General features: G+C 35.6%; 1 protein-coding gene across 6 annotated transcripts in view; it reads right to left on the bottom strand.

The window, feature by feature from the left end:
• The window catches only part of NETO1 (neuropilin and tolloid like 1), a 101,140-nt gene that overhangs the window by 31,736 nt on the left and 52,138 nt on the right, over positions 1-17,266 (bottom strand). For 4 of the 6 annotated variants that reach the window (XM_082355253.1, XM_082355250.1, XM_082355251.1 and 1 more), the window contains exons 5-7: positions 15,019-15,060; positions 14,773-14,900; positions 6,628-6,856 (exon numbers count right to left, since the gene is read on the bottom strand). In XM_082355253.1, the coding sequence (XP_082211379.1) occupies positions 6,628-6,856; positions 14,773-14,900; positions 15,019-15,060 (399 nt within the window). Of the gene's footprint in view, positions 1-6,627; positions 6,857-14,772; positions 14,940-15,018; positions 15,061-17,266 lie in introns of all 6 variants that reach the window. The other 2 variants (XM_082355254.1, XM_082355255.1) reach the window with 2 other exon arrangements.

Genomic DNA, 17,266 nt, shown 5'->3' with positions numbered 1-17,266 from the left:
CTCTTGAAAAGAAGAATATACCTGGGGGTATCACATTCCCTGACTTCAGACTATACTACAAACTACAGTAATACAAACAGTATGGCACAAAAAGACACATAGATCAATGAAACAGAACAGAGAGCCCAGAAATGAACCCATACTTTCATACTTTCCCAAGACTCCCAAGAGTATCGTTTTATTACAGCATCAACTCAAAGTCCAAAATCTCATCTAAATCTCACCAGCTCAAAGTCTGAAATCTCACCATCTAAGTCATCTAAATATTGTGCAGACAAGGCTCCTGAGGGCAGTCCTTGAAGGAGTCTGGACTTCAGTTCCTGAGGTACAGTTCCTCTCCATGTGGACCCATGAAACCAAAGAGACAAGCCACCTTCCCCAAACTCCCAACACAATGGTTAGACAGGCATCAGAAAATAGTTACAGAGACTCTAGTTCAAAGGAGACTGAAGAGTAAGTAGGAATCACTGGTCCACAACAGTCTTGAAATCCAGCAGGGTAAATGCTGGATTTTTCTTGATTATATTTCCAGTTCTAGGACTATGCCTCTGTAGCTGTGGACTTTGCTCTCCAGGCTCTCAGTTCTGCTCCCTGAGTCATCCTTCTTTTCTCATGAAAAGTAACATGTATATGCAGCTGAGTGGTAGTATCAGATTGCTTCAGGCTAGGGTTCTGATAACTGTTTTCATTTGGTTCTCTCCGTTCCTTTCGGTCCAAGCCGACAGTGTTTCTGCTGAAATAATTTTCTCAAGAGCCTTGTGGGTCTTGCTTGAAATTCACTGGGCTTTGTTCTCTTAGACAAATGCCACACCCATAAATCTATTTGAGAGATTCCTTTCACTCCCCTTGGTTACCACTGTAATGGCTGAGGGTCATTGCCCTTCCCTCCTGGAGACCCTCTAGCTTGACCTAGAGGATCTATAAGGTCCAAATTTAACCTCTTCTTTGAAGGGCCTTTTAGTTACTAAACACTGAGATCTTTTGATGTTTCTGATGGTTGAGCAAAGGTTATACAGTCATATTCAGCCTTTTTTCTCTGCCATATTTTCAGCATCATTTCTAACTTTTAACATCTTTGCCACCTGGAGAAGCTGGGGCTTTAAAAACCATCCAGTCCTAATTCCTTTTAGTTTAATAATTCTTTAGATTTATTTCTCCCCTTCCTCATGTTACTATAAGCAGCAAGAGAAACCAGCCTATACCTCCACCACTTTTCTCAGTAATCTACTTAGTCATAGAGCCAATGTTTGTCACTTACAAGTATGCCTTCTGACATCCCTGCAGGACACAATTTCGCTACACTTTCTGCCACTACAAAACAAGGATCGCCCTTCCTCCAGTTTCTAAAAAATACTCCTCACTTCTATCTGAGCCCCACTGGCAGCCCTCCAAGTCCAGGTATATTCTAACCACCTGTCTGAGGCAATTTAGGTTTTTTCTATCATTATTCTCAAATTTTAACCAACCTATGATCACTGCTTGATCCCAAACCTGCCTCCACCTATCAGGTATTTGTTATAGCAGCATCTCACATACAGTACCAAAGTCTGCAATAGTGTTCTATTGCTGTGTAACAATCACCCCAATTTTAATATCTTAAAACAACACCCAATTTTTATCACACGATTTCAGAAGCTCAAGTACTGGATCCTTTGCTAGAATCTTACAAGGTGAAATCAAGGCATCGGTTGGGGCTGTGGTTTTCATCTGGTTCTCAGGGTTGTCTTCCTAGCTCATTTGGGTTGTTGGTAGAATTCAGTTCCTTGCCGTTATACAACTGAGGTCCCCATTTACTTGCTAGTCAATGGCTAGGGATGGTCTCAGCTCCTAGAGTTCACCCCTGTAACAGGCAGGCAGTTCACAACATACCTGTCTGCTTTCTTCTTCCAGGCCAGCAGTCTTTCTGACTCATGATTCACCTTATTTTGGGGAGCTCACCTGATGAGGTCAGGTCCACCCAAGATAATCTCCCCTTTGATGAACTCAAAATCAATCGACTAAGACCTTATTTACATCTGCAAAATAACTTTTGCCATAGAATGTAATTTAATTACAAAATGATATTGTAGGATTCTGTGCCTTCCACAGAATCCTTCAATTCAACTCCTCTTTGAAATTAAATATTACTGTATGTATATTTCTTTACTGTAAATAAATCTGTAGTTTAGACTCTATGGGCTTTTGCCATAAATTGATATGAAATGACATACATAATCTCATTTTAGCAAATTATTGTAAACATTATTCCCACATCTTTAAAATGAACAATTTTCTTTTCATCTCTTTTTACTTGCATGTCTATTTTTAACAGAAATATGCTGCCCATTAATCAAGCATTAAGTGATGGAGATTTTATCATGGTGTAAATAAGAGCCGAAGAGCAGCTGAAGGTAGAACTTCAGAAGTCACAATGAGATATTACTATTGTATTCATTCATTCTAGTTACTGCAAATTCACGGTGTGTTCAGGAAAAGGCTGGATCAGAAAATCTGGCTTGTGACTCAGTGTGAAGAGGTACATTTCACTAATGTCGCCATTATACACATACAGTACTTAAATATACAGTTCTATCATAATTGATCATGCATTTTCATAACTATGCTCAACGTTGAAATTACACTAACTATAATCAATTTAAAAAATTTTAGATGATTTGTTTAGAGCAAGACCAACGTCTTTATAAAAAGTGATGCAAATGTGTAAAACTCTATTCTTATAGGCAATCTTAAATTGAGTCACTAAAATAAAATATAGCATACTTTCAATATCAATGTGATAATTATTCAAAGTATTCCGTCTTTATCTCAAGTTGGATTCATTCTTCTTTATCCTCAGCTGTGTTTCTAACCTGATTCTCCCTCATAATTGTTGATTTTTGACCCAAGAAAGCAAATTAGTCACAGTGGTTAATACATTTTCCTCTTCATTTCAGAATATATTTAAAGTTTAAATAAGTCATCTTTCTTAGAGAATACTATTCAAAATTAATACCTAAAAATTTGAGGTCTTTTTCGGGTGCCCATATATGTGTTCATCTCCATTGTATAAATTATTTAAGAGTGGATTGAGCATTCTGAGTAATCTGAGTACAAAATGCCATTTGAAGTATTAAAAAGACTATAATCTAATGAAGTAAGACAGTGCCTATTTGGTGATAACACTGATTGTTCTCTAGTTGATAGGTTTCAAAGTTGCTCTAAACGTTTTTTTTTAGCAGCAGCCAACAGCAGTGTGATACCATTAATCAGGGCAGCAATCTCAGGCAGAGCTGAGAAAAGGCTGAGGTGAAGAGTTAGCAAGACAGTAGGGGCAGGAGTATGATATTTATAGGATCTATCTAGGGAAGATGTTATTTCTCATGACACAGTTGAAGGTAAATACTTCTCAATTCAGTGATCTTATATTCCTCCCATTATATTAGAGGATATTTTTCACTGTTGCAAATGTTGGCATTTAATCCAGACTTTTAAAATTCTTCTAAGGTGCCTGTGAAACCTCAAAGTGGTATGACTCATAGTAAGAATTTCTACGCCTCTCTCTTATACACTCATCCTTTCCCTTTACTGTAATTTATTCAGATACAAATGTAAAAATAAAATGAGTTGAAAATATATTCCCACTTGCGTCCATTAGTCAGGTCTTACATTCTTGCCTCCGTGCTGTTTTCAAATCATTAAGCATGGTGTTGAGGGTATTCAGGGAAAGTCAATTAACTTCCCTGGGTCTTTTCTTTTTCTGTTTGAATTCATAAAATGTTTGAGATAGAAATAGATGGCTTCTAAGCTCTTATCTAACTCCTAAAAATATCCTATGGTCCTAATATAAGACGTTTTGACAGATATTAGAATAGTGTTGAATATGCCCTAAGCACTTTTCAACACTGCACTGGGGATACCATCTAATAAACATAGGGACCAAGAAAAATATCAAGGTGGTTTCTCATTATTTGAGTAAGAAAAAGCTGGTCATTGATTCACATCTCTAATCTTTATTCCATATGTGTGTGTATGTGGAATAAAGATTAGAATCACCCGTTTCTGAATAAAAGAATTGATTGAAGTCTACTTCCTGTTGTTTTGAAACCTTTCCTCTCTTATCGGGAATACCTTGATTTCAAAGCAAAAATACTTAGTCTATACCCATATACCCCATCACATGCTGACTTTGATCGTAGGCATGTAATAGTAGAATTCTGCACAGTTTTAGTCAAGGCAGAAAAAACAAAATATCATAACAAAACTGCATAGGCAACATGACACAGAGGATAAATTTGTTTCAGTCAAAGCTTCCTGTAAATTTATGAGATAATCACGGAAACTGCTACGTAATACTCACTCAGATGAGTGTGATAATCCATCCATCCACTGTGTAGGAACATTAAGTGGCTTTCTTAGGGACAATACCCTGTTTCTTCTGGATTAGTCACTGAAAGTTCACCCACTTGAATGACTGCCAGAGATCATTTAATTACAGAATGAAAACTCTGTCTTTTAGCTCAAAAATATCTCTAATGATATATACACAGTATGATATAATTCACCATTTCTTATATAAGCAGAATTTTAAAGTCTCACAGGTCTTAATCTTCGAGATGAAATGGACCTTAGACGTTAGCTAGTCTCCCTTTTCCCCTGTCCAACCTAGACACTTCCCCTACACCATTCACGCCCGATGAGAACCCATTTCTCATTTATCCTTCTGTGGAATATCCTCTGTGGGAACCCATTCAGTTTTGGAATATTGCAGCTCCTATGATCTAGACATTTCTTCTCCCTGAATTACACTCAAATGGTTTCCTATAATTAATTTAACAAACATTAATCTTACCTCGCAAACATTAATCCATATCACCCACCTAAGTGTAAGGTAGTTATCACATTTTGAACAAAAGAAATCTGTAAGATAAACATTCCTTCTCCTTTGCCCTTTTCCCATGATTCTAGATGCTTCTGCATCCTGGTCAGTCTCTTCTAATAGATGACCATTCTCCTCAGTAATAACACCCAGAAGAACAGGCTATGCAATTTGCATTTTGACCAGGGCAACTTCCTACAGGAGTATCTTCTTTGAGCTGCTTATTGCATTTTCCTTAATATAAGCCAATACTGCATTAGATATTTTTTGTCAATTATTTAAAAAATTATTGGCTTATGTTGAGTTTGAATGCAATAAAACCTTAGGAAGTCCTAGGAGTCAGAGTTTCTTTACTTGATATATGAAACGTAAGAATACATATTTTAATTTATCTTTACTACATTTTACGGCGTAGCTTTGATAAAAATTGCATATTTTTGTGATAGTTTTAAAAACTTGATTATATCAACTAACATATTAACTAGAACTTCCGTATGTGTTAAATTAGAAAGTTCTCAATCTGTGATTATCCAAGACTGACAAAAAAATTGAATAAGGTACACTCACTCTGCATCTCACCAAAGGCACAATTGACCGGATATGGTAAAGCAATCATCGGTGAAAACACCAAATGTGCTATCTTATAGCCTGAATTTCTTCAAATTCTAAACAAGAAAATGATGAGGGTTTTTTGGCCAGATACCTTGCTGAAATAAAGATGCACTCGTTCTAACATTTTGATCAACTCCTGAAACAAAGACATAGATAGCAACATGCTGTTGAAATCTGCAATAATCTTGGGTGGGAGATTTAACATACTCTGTGATGGTATCAAGATTTAGAAAGACTGAGGGACATTCAGTACTTCTGGGGCCCTAGAATTCTCCAACTGGGTAATTAAAGAGCAACTTAAAGCCCAAACTATTTATTTATGATACAAAGTAATCGTCTAATACATTTAACATTTATGAATTGAAAAAACAGTGACTGCTGTGCCTATCACTGAGAAATCCTTGACATTTCAAAATCATTTTGTCTTTTCTGTTTTAAAAAAAATGTATAGTTTCAAATGGTAAAGTACTGATTCCTTGAAGCTGAATTTCTTAGGTTTATTTTTCATTTGTATAAATTTATTAAACATGAATTATTCAAAGTTTCTAAAGAACAGTTCAAACATATATCTATTAATATAATTTATTATTTGTTAGAACATGATTTTCTAAAATTTCTGTGCTTTGCCCATAACTCTGGGTGTCATCCATTGAGCCGTTTAAACTATTTTCTGGAACTTTTTCTATTTACTCTCTTCCCAAGCAATTCTCCCTCTTTGCCTACTTTAATAGGAGCTCTGTAGTCACAGACCGATTTGAAATCAATGGGACGGCAAGAGAAGCTTACTAAAGAGAACCTACCAAATATTTCTGTGCAGGTTTTTAAGACTTAAAACTTCATTGGAAGCTGCTGTCCCAGTTCCATAGCTTGGTAAGAGCTAAACCAACGACAAACAAAATTCATCATTTCCCAATTGAATAGTGTGACGTGTCTTAAGCAAGGCTATGATTTATATGCTGATATAGGTAATCAAAAGGTAATATGGAACTCTCCTGTCCCTGGGCCAAAGTGAAGGAAAGGGAATCTCAGCGATGTGAACAACTTTTTAAGGTTCAGCCTGCTGTGCTCAAACTGCATGAAGAAAACACCATTAACAGTTTATGAGATTTGCATCATCTGACACATTTGAAGGATAAACAGTGAAGTGCAGAGATTCTTACGTTCTTGAAAGGATGTGAAGAGCATCTGAAACCGGCTGTTGCGACTGCCCTCGTCCGCCCACATGCGGATGACCCCGAGACCTGTACGGAGCATGACGTCATTGGCCACGGTGCTGCAGAACTTGGCTTTCAGATCCTCCACGGAGCTGCTTCCATCATACACCGCCACGAAGTTCCGTTTGCATTCATTTGAATTCTGCATCTCATAGTCCAAGAATCGTAAGTAGATCTGTAAAACAACAAAGATACGATAATTTCCCAGAATGAATATAGGAAAGTAGTTCACTAAGCACCAGAACTTCCTTTCTCTTTCTGTGTCACAAGACAGTCTTGATTGCAATCAATCTTATTATTTTTTCCCTGTGGAAAGTAAAGATGTATGACTCACATCAACTTGTGTTTAAAATTGTTTTCAAATGTTATTGTCCTTTCTTTAGGTAAATGTACCACTTCCCATAGCTGAGTATTTTTACACAAATGATCCTTATTTCTTCTCCTAACTTATCTGGAATCAGTTATTCGTTTTCATACTTACACACTGTTTTATTTTAATCAGCACAAATGTGTTTTAAATATTCCTGATACATTTTTGTTATAGTTCCGTGGCTTCAATTTACTTCCAAAAATGCATGGAAATAAATAATTTGTACTAATATCAAACAAAAACAGAAATGGTTTCAAAAGACAGTCTCTGATTTTACTTTGTTTAGATTATTTCACATAACTATGCTGCTTCATTTTTGAGGTTCAGAATATTTTAAAAAGCACAGCTAATCTATGATCATTCTCACCACAACAGGGTCAATGAATCTTAAGTCCACATAAATAAAAATTAAATTAACAATTAATGAGTAAAAACTACTGTATAACCTACTTTATAGATTACTGTTAAATACTCCCAACAACTCTATAAAGTGGCGCATTTTATTGTCACGTTCAGGAAATGCAGACTCGGATGGTATAAATTGCAAATTAGACACAAGTTCCTTCAAACTCTCTAGCCCATAATCCTTCCACAATATTATACTGCTTCAGACATACTGTTTTAAGAGCAACAGACATTATTTGACTCTGCACAAATGTGCATTAAAAATCACAAACAATTAATTCAACCAATGATAAATATGTATGTATAATGGGCTACTACTCAGCCATAAAAAAGAACAAAATCCTGCCATTTGTGACAACATGGATGGACCTTGAAGGTATTATGCTTACATGAAGTAAGTCAGGTGGAGAGAGACAAATGCTATGATTTCACACATATGTAGAATCTATTAAGCAAACAAACAAAATCAAACTCTTCAATAGAAAAAACAGATTAGTTGTTACCAGAGGGGAAGTGAGTTGAGGGTGGGCAGAACAGGTGAAAGTGGTCAACTGTATGGGAATGGATGGTAACTGGACCTGTGGTGGTGACCACTCTGTAGAGTACACAGGTGGTAAATTATAATGCTGTACACCTGTAACTTATATAATAATAATATTAAAAAAAGAATGTTCCCTCCTCCCACTCCCCAACCACAGCGCATGATTCTCCCTTTGTGCTAAAGTATTTTGAACATATTTTAAGCTTTAGTTACAAGTTATATGTACCTTTTGCTAAACTATGTGTTCCTGAAAAGCTGGGGTGGTGGTGTACTTATTTGATTCTTAGTGTTACACCATGTGTTACGTATGTTAAGCACTCACTCCATAAAATTTGCACGGATGTACATTTAATGACCTACTGATTGGAAATTCTGTTTTCTTTATTAACTTCATTTTTTCAGCATCTGTCTCATATTTATTGGGCACCTATACACCAGACTTTGTTTTGAGTGCCATAAATCATGATAATTACATAGAATAATTGACATTTTATTATTTGCAGTAGAAAATGACATGCAAGAATTTTCAAAACAAGGTATTTATAACTCTAAACTATGACATAAAAGCATATACATCATATGTTGCAGACTTATAAGGAATTGAGTGTAAATAAAATGTGAGTCCCAAGGCAGGAAATCCTCATATAACTCTCAGGAGGAAGAACAAAAAGAGAAAAATAGGGGGAAATGGACAAAACTAAGAAACAATTTAAAGCACTGTAGTTTCATTATGCTTTGCATGGTGAGCAGGTTTTCATGTATATGCAATCTGTAACATCTCAGTTGGAAGCTATCCCAAAATTCCCAAATACTTTGATACTGACTTTAAATTAACTGCCATTACTGCAATCTTATAAAACATACAGCCTAAGAAAGCCTGCCTGTTCTTCATTCCTCCGTCATTGCTTTGTTTTATTCTATGAAAAGTTCAAATATTAATCCTGTAGCCCATCTTGGATCCACTCTTCCCAACCAAATGTTACATTCCTGAAAATTAACCAGAAAATTCTAAATTGTCCACCCTAGGAAGGCATATCTGAAAATGTTAAACCTTCCAAGTTTCTACTAACTGGTTTGTTTTTCAAATTTTCACAAGGATTTGTAAAAAGGAACTGGGTCTGTAGTTAGATGACCTTTACCAGGAAGCTGGAGCACAGGAGACAAAATAGCTTGCTCAAGGAAAATAAGTAAATCAACGTGAGAGCCTTAAATAGTATTAAAATTCCAAACTTCTGTTTTAAAGAGCTCTTCATTAGCCCCATCCTGAAAAAAAGTAAACAAATTGAAAACACTATAAAAATATTAAAAATGTAAATACCTATAAAATCTAGGTATTCTTAGAAAGTAAAAAAGTTGTTAAATGCAACAAAAATCAAATATATATCTATATTCTCAAAAACTATACAATGACTCCGACATAGTTTATTAGACCTCAAAAGAATACGCAATTACAATTGTAAACATACATAGTTACTAACAGGAGAAAACACTGAGTAGGGTAACTGAAAACCCCTCCCTCCAATGTTCTTACAAAGCTATAAAAAGCAAACACCATTCCCACAGAAAGAAAAATAAAGTAATCGTTTGACTAATTCAAGAAAGAAAGATATTTGATCCTGTGACATTTTCAGGTTGAGTGATTCAGTGGCCAAACATGTCTGAACAATTATTTCAGAAACACAACTTAACATACTAACTTAGTATTTCCATCGTGTACTGGCAATAACTTAAGACATTGAGCTAACGCATTATTTCACTCAACTCTCTCAACAGTAATACACACTATTATTATAACTATTTTAAAATGAAAAAACACACGGAGGTTTAGAAAAGCTAAGTAACTTTCTCAAAGTGACACAGGCCCTTTAGTAATAGATTGGTATTGAACTCAGATATGCCTGACACTTTTCTCTTTAGTATCAAAATTTGCAGCCTCATATAATTTTTTTGAAAATTTTCAAAGACTGATATTCCAGAAAGAAAGTTATAGTCTTGAATAAAAACAAACTCCAACAAAATCGACAAATAAGCAAGCAAAGCAAAACCATTTCTATTTTTCTAAAGGGGCTAAGAAACATATTGACGATTGAGATATGAATAACATTCACAGAAAATAAACGTGTCTCTCTGAAGTAAATGGCTGTCTTAAATTTTCTTTAAAAATAAGATTATCTTATAGAAGAATACTGCTGTGGTTAGAAAGACAATTTGCATATTTGGCCCATGTTTTCTAATTTGACAGTTCTAGAGAGTGTGAACTTCCACGGGAGGTGAATGGTTTGCATTCTTACATGAAGGGCAATGGCTGAAGTCTAAGAAACTTCTGTATCTAAAGACTATTCTTATTAGACAGAATACTATTCATAGAGGAAGTGAACGATTACAGTCACTAGATTTTATATATTCACTTCTGAAGCATTCAATCATTTAAAAAAATTTTTTTAATAGTTTAAAAAAAGAAATAAAATATTCCAGTGGGTATTAGCTTTACTGGGTACAGAGCTGTTACTGCAAAAGCCAAATGCCATTAGCCAGAAAAGTGATCAAGTTTTCCCACACTAGTTATAGTATATATCACATAAAAACCCTCCCTACATTAGGATTTAAATGATATCTCATCAGCTTAAAGCTTGTGCCATAATATCACTAAGGGGAAGAATGTCATATGACAATGTTTTTACTTAAGGTAGAAAACCACAGAAAGCTCGTTAGTCTCTCTGCTGAAGAAAAGAGAAAGTGATAAACAGAATCATATATAACTCCAGTAAAATAGTCAGATTACAATCTCCTCTCCGTGAATCATTTTGATGCATTCTTCTTTCTAATCAATCACAAAGAGTTTGAGCTGACAAGATGATTTATTGAATAGGACGTGGGAGGCTTCAGAACACGTAAACAATTTCTAGTAATATCTGTCTTCCAAATCACACTAATGTAGAGAGCAGAATCCCTTTCGTATACTTAAAGCAAGTAAATCTAGCTAACGATTTACTAAGTTAACATACTTCTTACAAACGTGTAATAGCAACCATTCAACCGGCTCTCTCCTCTCATGTCACAATGATATGCAAAATACAAACATTGTTTGGCGCAATTATTTAAGATTTGCCAGAAAAGTTTTCTCCATGATAAATACAAATTAAATACACCACCGTCTGAGAAGCACTAACCACGGTTTCCATATTGCTTTACACTTTGATAAATAAAGCTACATTCTAAAAAGTGTGTAGCCCAAGACTTCTGTGGTTGCTTTTTATTTGTGGCTGGACTTGCCAGGCCTTATAATTTTAGGTAGCATATCCCATGAATTTGGAGGGTAGCACTTTATTTGGAGGAAAAAACCAGAACATCATACTATTGAAAAAGCACACACCCCACACAACAAACCCAGATACAACCATATTAAAATGATTTTCTGGCATGCACAGACAAGTATCAAAATATTTCAGGTCCATCTGAGTAACCCTCCAAAATCTGATGCTACAAAACTGAGATTTCATTTAAAAACAAACTTGAACCATAACATTGGTAGTTATCTAATCAGTTAAGATTTTCAATCTGTTTACCCAATTTTTATCTTCATTTTGGAGATAATAAGGGCAGACTCAATCTTTAGAAGCCCTAAACTTATCATTGTCATCAATTATTGTTGCCACCCTCCACCTGTTGGATTAATTTTCTCCTTGATCCCATAACAAATTACCACAAAATTGAGCAGCTTTAAACAATGCCCTTATATTATCGATAGGTTAGAAGTATTGGTGAGCTGGACTTTGTTTTTTTTGCTAAGGTCACATGAGGCTGAAAACTCAACTTCACTATAAAAGATTGATTTATTGTATTTGTCAAGTTTTTCTGTTTTTTATCCTAATTTTAAACAAAGTATTTTGAATTAAGTAACATTTAAAAATTAATTTGAAGTTTTAAATGATGGATAATTAATAAAAGCTAGTTTTATTCTCCCAAGACCTTAATCATTAAATTAATTACCTTCATGTATACACTTCTAAAAGTCTTTTGACTTATTTATTTTCTTGTCTTAACAAATTTGACAATTTCCCCAAAGAGTGTGGTTTTGTGACATCACACTGGACTTCGAGTCAGGACATGGAGAACTGGCTTCAGCCCTTTTACTAACTAATCAAATATTTAAGCAGTTACTTACCATAGATTCATCATGTTTTGGTCTTAAAAGGAGTTTAATATTATCTATGCCAAAAAATTACTTGACTTTTTAATTATTATACAAAATCCCTGCCAAACTTTACTTGAATTCCTCCCGGGGACTCTCATTTGATCTTTGGGCATCTCCATTATTAAAATAAAAAACAAAAACTTTCTTTATATTGAATATTTCTCTAGATTCAAGCATACAAATAAATTGCAGTACTTGAAAACATGCAGATTAAGCCTTATCCTCTTATTTCTGTCTCCTAACAGTTCTTCAAATGTTTGAAGATTGTCACCATGTCCATTTTTCTAGATATATATACATCAGTTTATTTTTTCCACGAGTTTTAACTGAATGACAGATTTTTCTTGGTACTGGGTATCTAGAGAGAAATAAGTCTCAGCCTTCATGAAATTAACATTGTTACCACGATTGGCTCATCCAGCATTCTTCTCTAGTGGTTCTTTTCTGGACCAGATCCAGAACTAGACACCATAATACTCTCCTACTACCCTTGCTCTAGAATCTGTATGAAAACCAAAGCGTTGCTTACAGAGGCATATTTCAACATCCCATCGTTAACCAACTTCACTATCCTGACTCAACGTATTTATCTGTTAAAGGAGCACATCAGTAACGGATTTCCAACTTTCTTTCTGGCTCTGGTATTCCAGTTTCTAAGAAATCTGGGTTAATCACATTCTAATTAAAGGTGATCATCTGTATTACAATTCTCAAACAAAGGAAATATCAGATGTTGTATTTTCTGTTTATGAAAAGGCTGAGAAGCAATATACACTTGATGTAAATTCTAATAGAACCCCAGTAAGCTATTTAGCACTTTCATTGTGTAATATGTTTCACTAGTTATCATTCAAATATTCGCATAAGCCATTTCAGGTTTAACTTGTGCTTTGATAGTCTGTTCTCCGAGGCTGCTAGGAACTCCATATAAATAGAAAGCCCACATAGGCTGTCATCTCCAGTTCTTGCTTTTCTCGACAGTTATTCAAAGCCACTTCCTATCCCTTAACCTTTAATTTAACAGAGAAAGTCTGTCACAATAGAGCCATCTTTGTCCAGCTCTGCAGGCGGCTTACCCTTTGGGTCACAGAATGCCAAATTCTGTAACAGGCAGGTACATTGGGTATTGTTGTTCTGCAATTGTACAGAAGACAGTCTATTTACCAGCTGGAAGGAAATGGTTGTGTGTTTGCAATTCCATAGAAACTGTCTCTTTGACACTGAGGTGACAAAGGTGCTAGTTATGACCATGAGGTGGGACACAAATATTCCCTGTTGAAAAAAAATCTAAAAAATCTTTCACTCATAGAGTTTAAGGAAAATAAATAGCACATGTGAACCCACAGATTGTGTAAGGGAGCATAATAAACTGCAATCAGCTCTCACATCATCTTTGTAGTGGGTTGGGTTTTACGTCACCAGTAGCCTTGGATTTTTTTTTGAAGGAGGAATCACTGTGTCTTTCTTCATAATGCAATTAACTTTTTAAAGACTTGTTCAGATGCAAAGAGACCTGCAGTGGCAAAGCTGGAACTTGGACCATGGTCTGAATCTCCATTACCAGAAGTTTGGGGAAAGTGTTCCACACTTCCAAATTATATGCAAACCCCAAAGACATATTCATGGGAAATCAAGTGAAGAAGGACAAAAATATTTCCTGAAATACCACCTCCCTCAGAGATGAGTTTTTATTTTTCCCTCATCCTAAATATCCAGCCACCAAATTCTTTTGTATCTAGCTTGAAACAAGTGTTTCCAAAACAGTGATCTGAGTCTGAATCTGGCCCACAATATATTTACTTTAATACATCTAATGTTTCCCACTTTTAAAATTTATCGTCAACATCTAAAAATCAAGGTAATCAGGGGCTTCCCTGGCGGTCCAGTGGTTAAGACTCCATGCTTCCACTGCAGAGGACATGCGTTTGATCACTGGTCGGGGAACTAAGATCTCACACGTCGCGCAGCATGGCCAAAACATTAAAAAAAAAAAAAATCAACATAAAATCTAGATTTGGGGCATATTAGGAAAAAAATGGAGGACTTGGTGATGCTGGACCAACATTTTCTCATGATGATCATCAAGGAGTTTAATAGGCAGTTAAGGACCCACTGTCCCTTTTTCATGGCCCTGGTCGCCACTGTCCCTCAGCCCTATTGCAGGTTTATTTTCTATTCCAGAGACACATGACTTTGGGAGCCCTGGACAATTTTTTCCATAGATATGATTGTAGGTTAAAAAGCAAGTAAACTACAGATACTGACAATAAGGACATAAGTTATGCTCAGAACCATAGCTTATATATGACATTTCAATGCATTTTTCAGAGAGGTAGATTTACCCCAGAGTCTCTTATCCAGGTTATCCAATGAGCTCTTCAACATCCTCTCCATATTATTTATGACCTTGAAAGTTACATTAAACAGAGGAAGACGATTTGCAATTCAAAATGAAAAGAAAATGATAGCTTATGATTGCACTCTGAAATGAACGAAGCATGTCCAGTTGGTTCAAAGCAGTGCACGCTGGAGACACTTTGCAAGCCAACTGTCAAACCTGCATTTCACCTTAAGACTGACCTTGGATCGTGGAGGTGCTCGGATGTACCACTTGCAATCAACGGCCTCGCTAGCAGAAGCTTTGCCTTCCTTCATAATTTGTATAGACTCCACAATGCCTTCAGGGCCGCCCATCTCAAACTCACACGCTAAATAACGAAATGCCAAACAAACATACAAAAATGGAGCTTGAGTAATAAACCGAAAGTATATATCATAGCAGAAAACAAAGGCCTCTGAACAGTATTAAATATCTTTTTTACCAACCTGGTAATGGTTTCAAAACTCCAAGGTCCTTAAAGTCAGGATCTTAAAAATTGAGAAAAAGACAATTAGTCTTATTCTGCATTTATGACTTAAAATGAGGTTGAGTAAGATACCATTAAATTATTCAGGAATCTGCCTTATAAATCATACTAGGGGAAATTAAATGATTAAATAAAAAGTGCATGATAATGTTAAGACTGAAATGTTAATTTACATAATGTAATATTATTACTACAGGATTTTTATCAATTAAAAGAAGCCATTTTAAAAAACCTCCCCATGTCATTCCTTCATCTAATAACCAAGTAAAAATCTTACTCATTTTCTTTATAATCAGACAACAGATGTTTTTGTAAAATGTATCCATAGATAATTCAAGGTTTGGGTAAACTTCCATCTCTTCTAGATACAATTATTTTGTCTGATTTAAAAGATTCAATTTCAACTGAAATACTGGAAGCACAAAGTTAAGATGTAAATCCTAGGGTCCTTCTCCCCTGGCTGACTCCACTATCCTGTTTTCATCAAATCTTCTACCGTAACTTTTCATCCCATGCTGGTTTTCAAACTACCACTCAGTCTTCTGTTACGTCTACTCAATATCCAGTCTCTCCCCAGTCTTCTCAATCTACTCCAGTCCAGGAATCTGTCCTTCTCTGCTCATTTGTGCGCTTCAGGGAAGCTTGATTTATCATGAGCCTCTGAAACATCTCAATTGTTATAAGCCAAAAATGGTAGTCTCATATCCATTTCCTGGAATTGATTTTGAGGTCGGTATACAGCCAGGGTAACATAAAGGTGAGCCTACTGGAGGGCTTCTGAGAACGTTTTCCTTGATAATAAATAGACATAAGGCATACAGTTTTCCCAGCTCAAGTTGTGGTCATGTTTGTGTTGGCGCCTTTGGGATCATGTGTGGTGGGCAACTTGTGATGTTGACAGATGCTAAGGTAAGAAAATGCTGACTCTTATGATGAGCAGAATAGAACCATGGAGAACCGTGAGTCCTTAAGAATATCACTGGGGCCCTGTATTCACCTCGTCTGGAGTTGCACTTCTCTGGGCTTCTTGCTTTTTTGAAACAATACACATCCCTATAGCCTCAGTGACTTTGAATTGATTTTCTCGCATTTATGGGTGAGGGCATCAGAGGCTATGATTCATCTTGGAGGCACATGGTATTCAATTTGAAAGATGATTGTGAATTTTAATTTCTTTTTGCTACTATGGTATTAGTGATAAATCAAAAATCTTACAAAGTTAGAAATGTTTCATAAGACACCACTCAATAATAGTCTAGGGCTGAAATATGAAAGGGTAGCACTCTTTCTGGATAGAATTAGTTCTGGATATTAAGACCATGTGCGCGTGTGTGTCCGTGTGTACCTAAATGTGCTTCCTAGTGGGTCTGTGTGTGAACGCACCAAATCCATAACTGCAGGCTGATTTTACTAGGGTCCTTATCGTCACTACAGGTTTTTTTTTTTTCTACTAAGAAAATATTTAAATTTTTTTTTGTTTGTTTTTAAACAGTAATGTGCACTGATCTGTTGAATCTGAAAGTCCTGGATTGGCCCCCCTACAGTTTAGTTATATCACCTATTTAGACTCACTTTATTGCAGGACACTATTAGAATACCAGTGGTAATAAATTTTGAATCAAGATACAAATTCCTTTGTATAACTGTTTTGAAAACAGTTCTTTTGCTTTTTTGGAGAAGAAAGACAGAAAGAAATACCTGTATGCAATATCCATGAAAGAAATAGAAATGAGGACAACATAGTTTATTTGGATCAGGCCTCCTCCTCCTGGCAGAGATTTTTTCCTTCAACTAAATCAATGGATATTTGGTTATTCTTTCAAGAAACGTATATGTAATACCTACTATGTACAAGAAAAGAACAGTTTTGTATAGAATTACTCAGATTGGCTGTCACAATTAAGCAGTGTTATTGGTATTGAAGAGACCCACCCATCAAGCTTGCCTACCCCAGTTATCTGGATTCTTTATTATTTATTATATCCTTTTTACTATTTTTCGTAATGGTCATTATTGCTACTCACTATCTCCTTTTTGATGAGGATGCTTCAGCCTTGCATGGCTGTTGCTATGATTATGTAGTTAGCAACATAATTTGTTGCCTGTGAGAATATAGTTAGTATACTGTTCTCTAGTTTGAAGGCGAAGATCTGTCATTTTTATAACTCATGCTAGAAAACGTTGAGAGAAATTCCAGTTCTGAGAAT

The sequence above is a fragment of the Balaenoptera borealis genome (genome assembly GCF_965194805.1).
Source record: "Balaenoptera borealis genome assembly, chromosome: 14".
Classification (NCBI taxonomy): Eukaryota; Metazoa; Chordata; class Mammalia; order Artiodactyla; family Balaenopteridae; genus Balaenoptera; species Balaenoptera borealis.
This window is presented reverse-complemented; position numbering and strand designations above follow the sequence as displayed.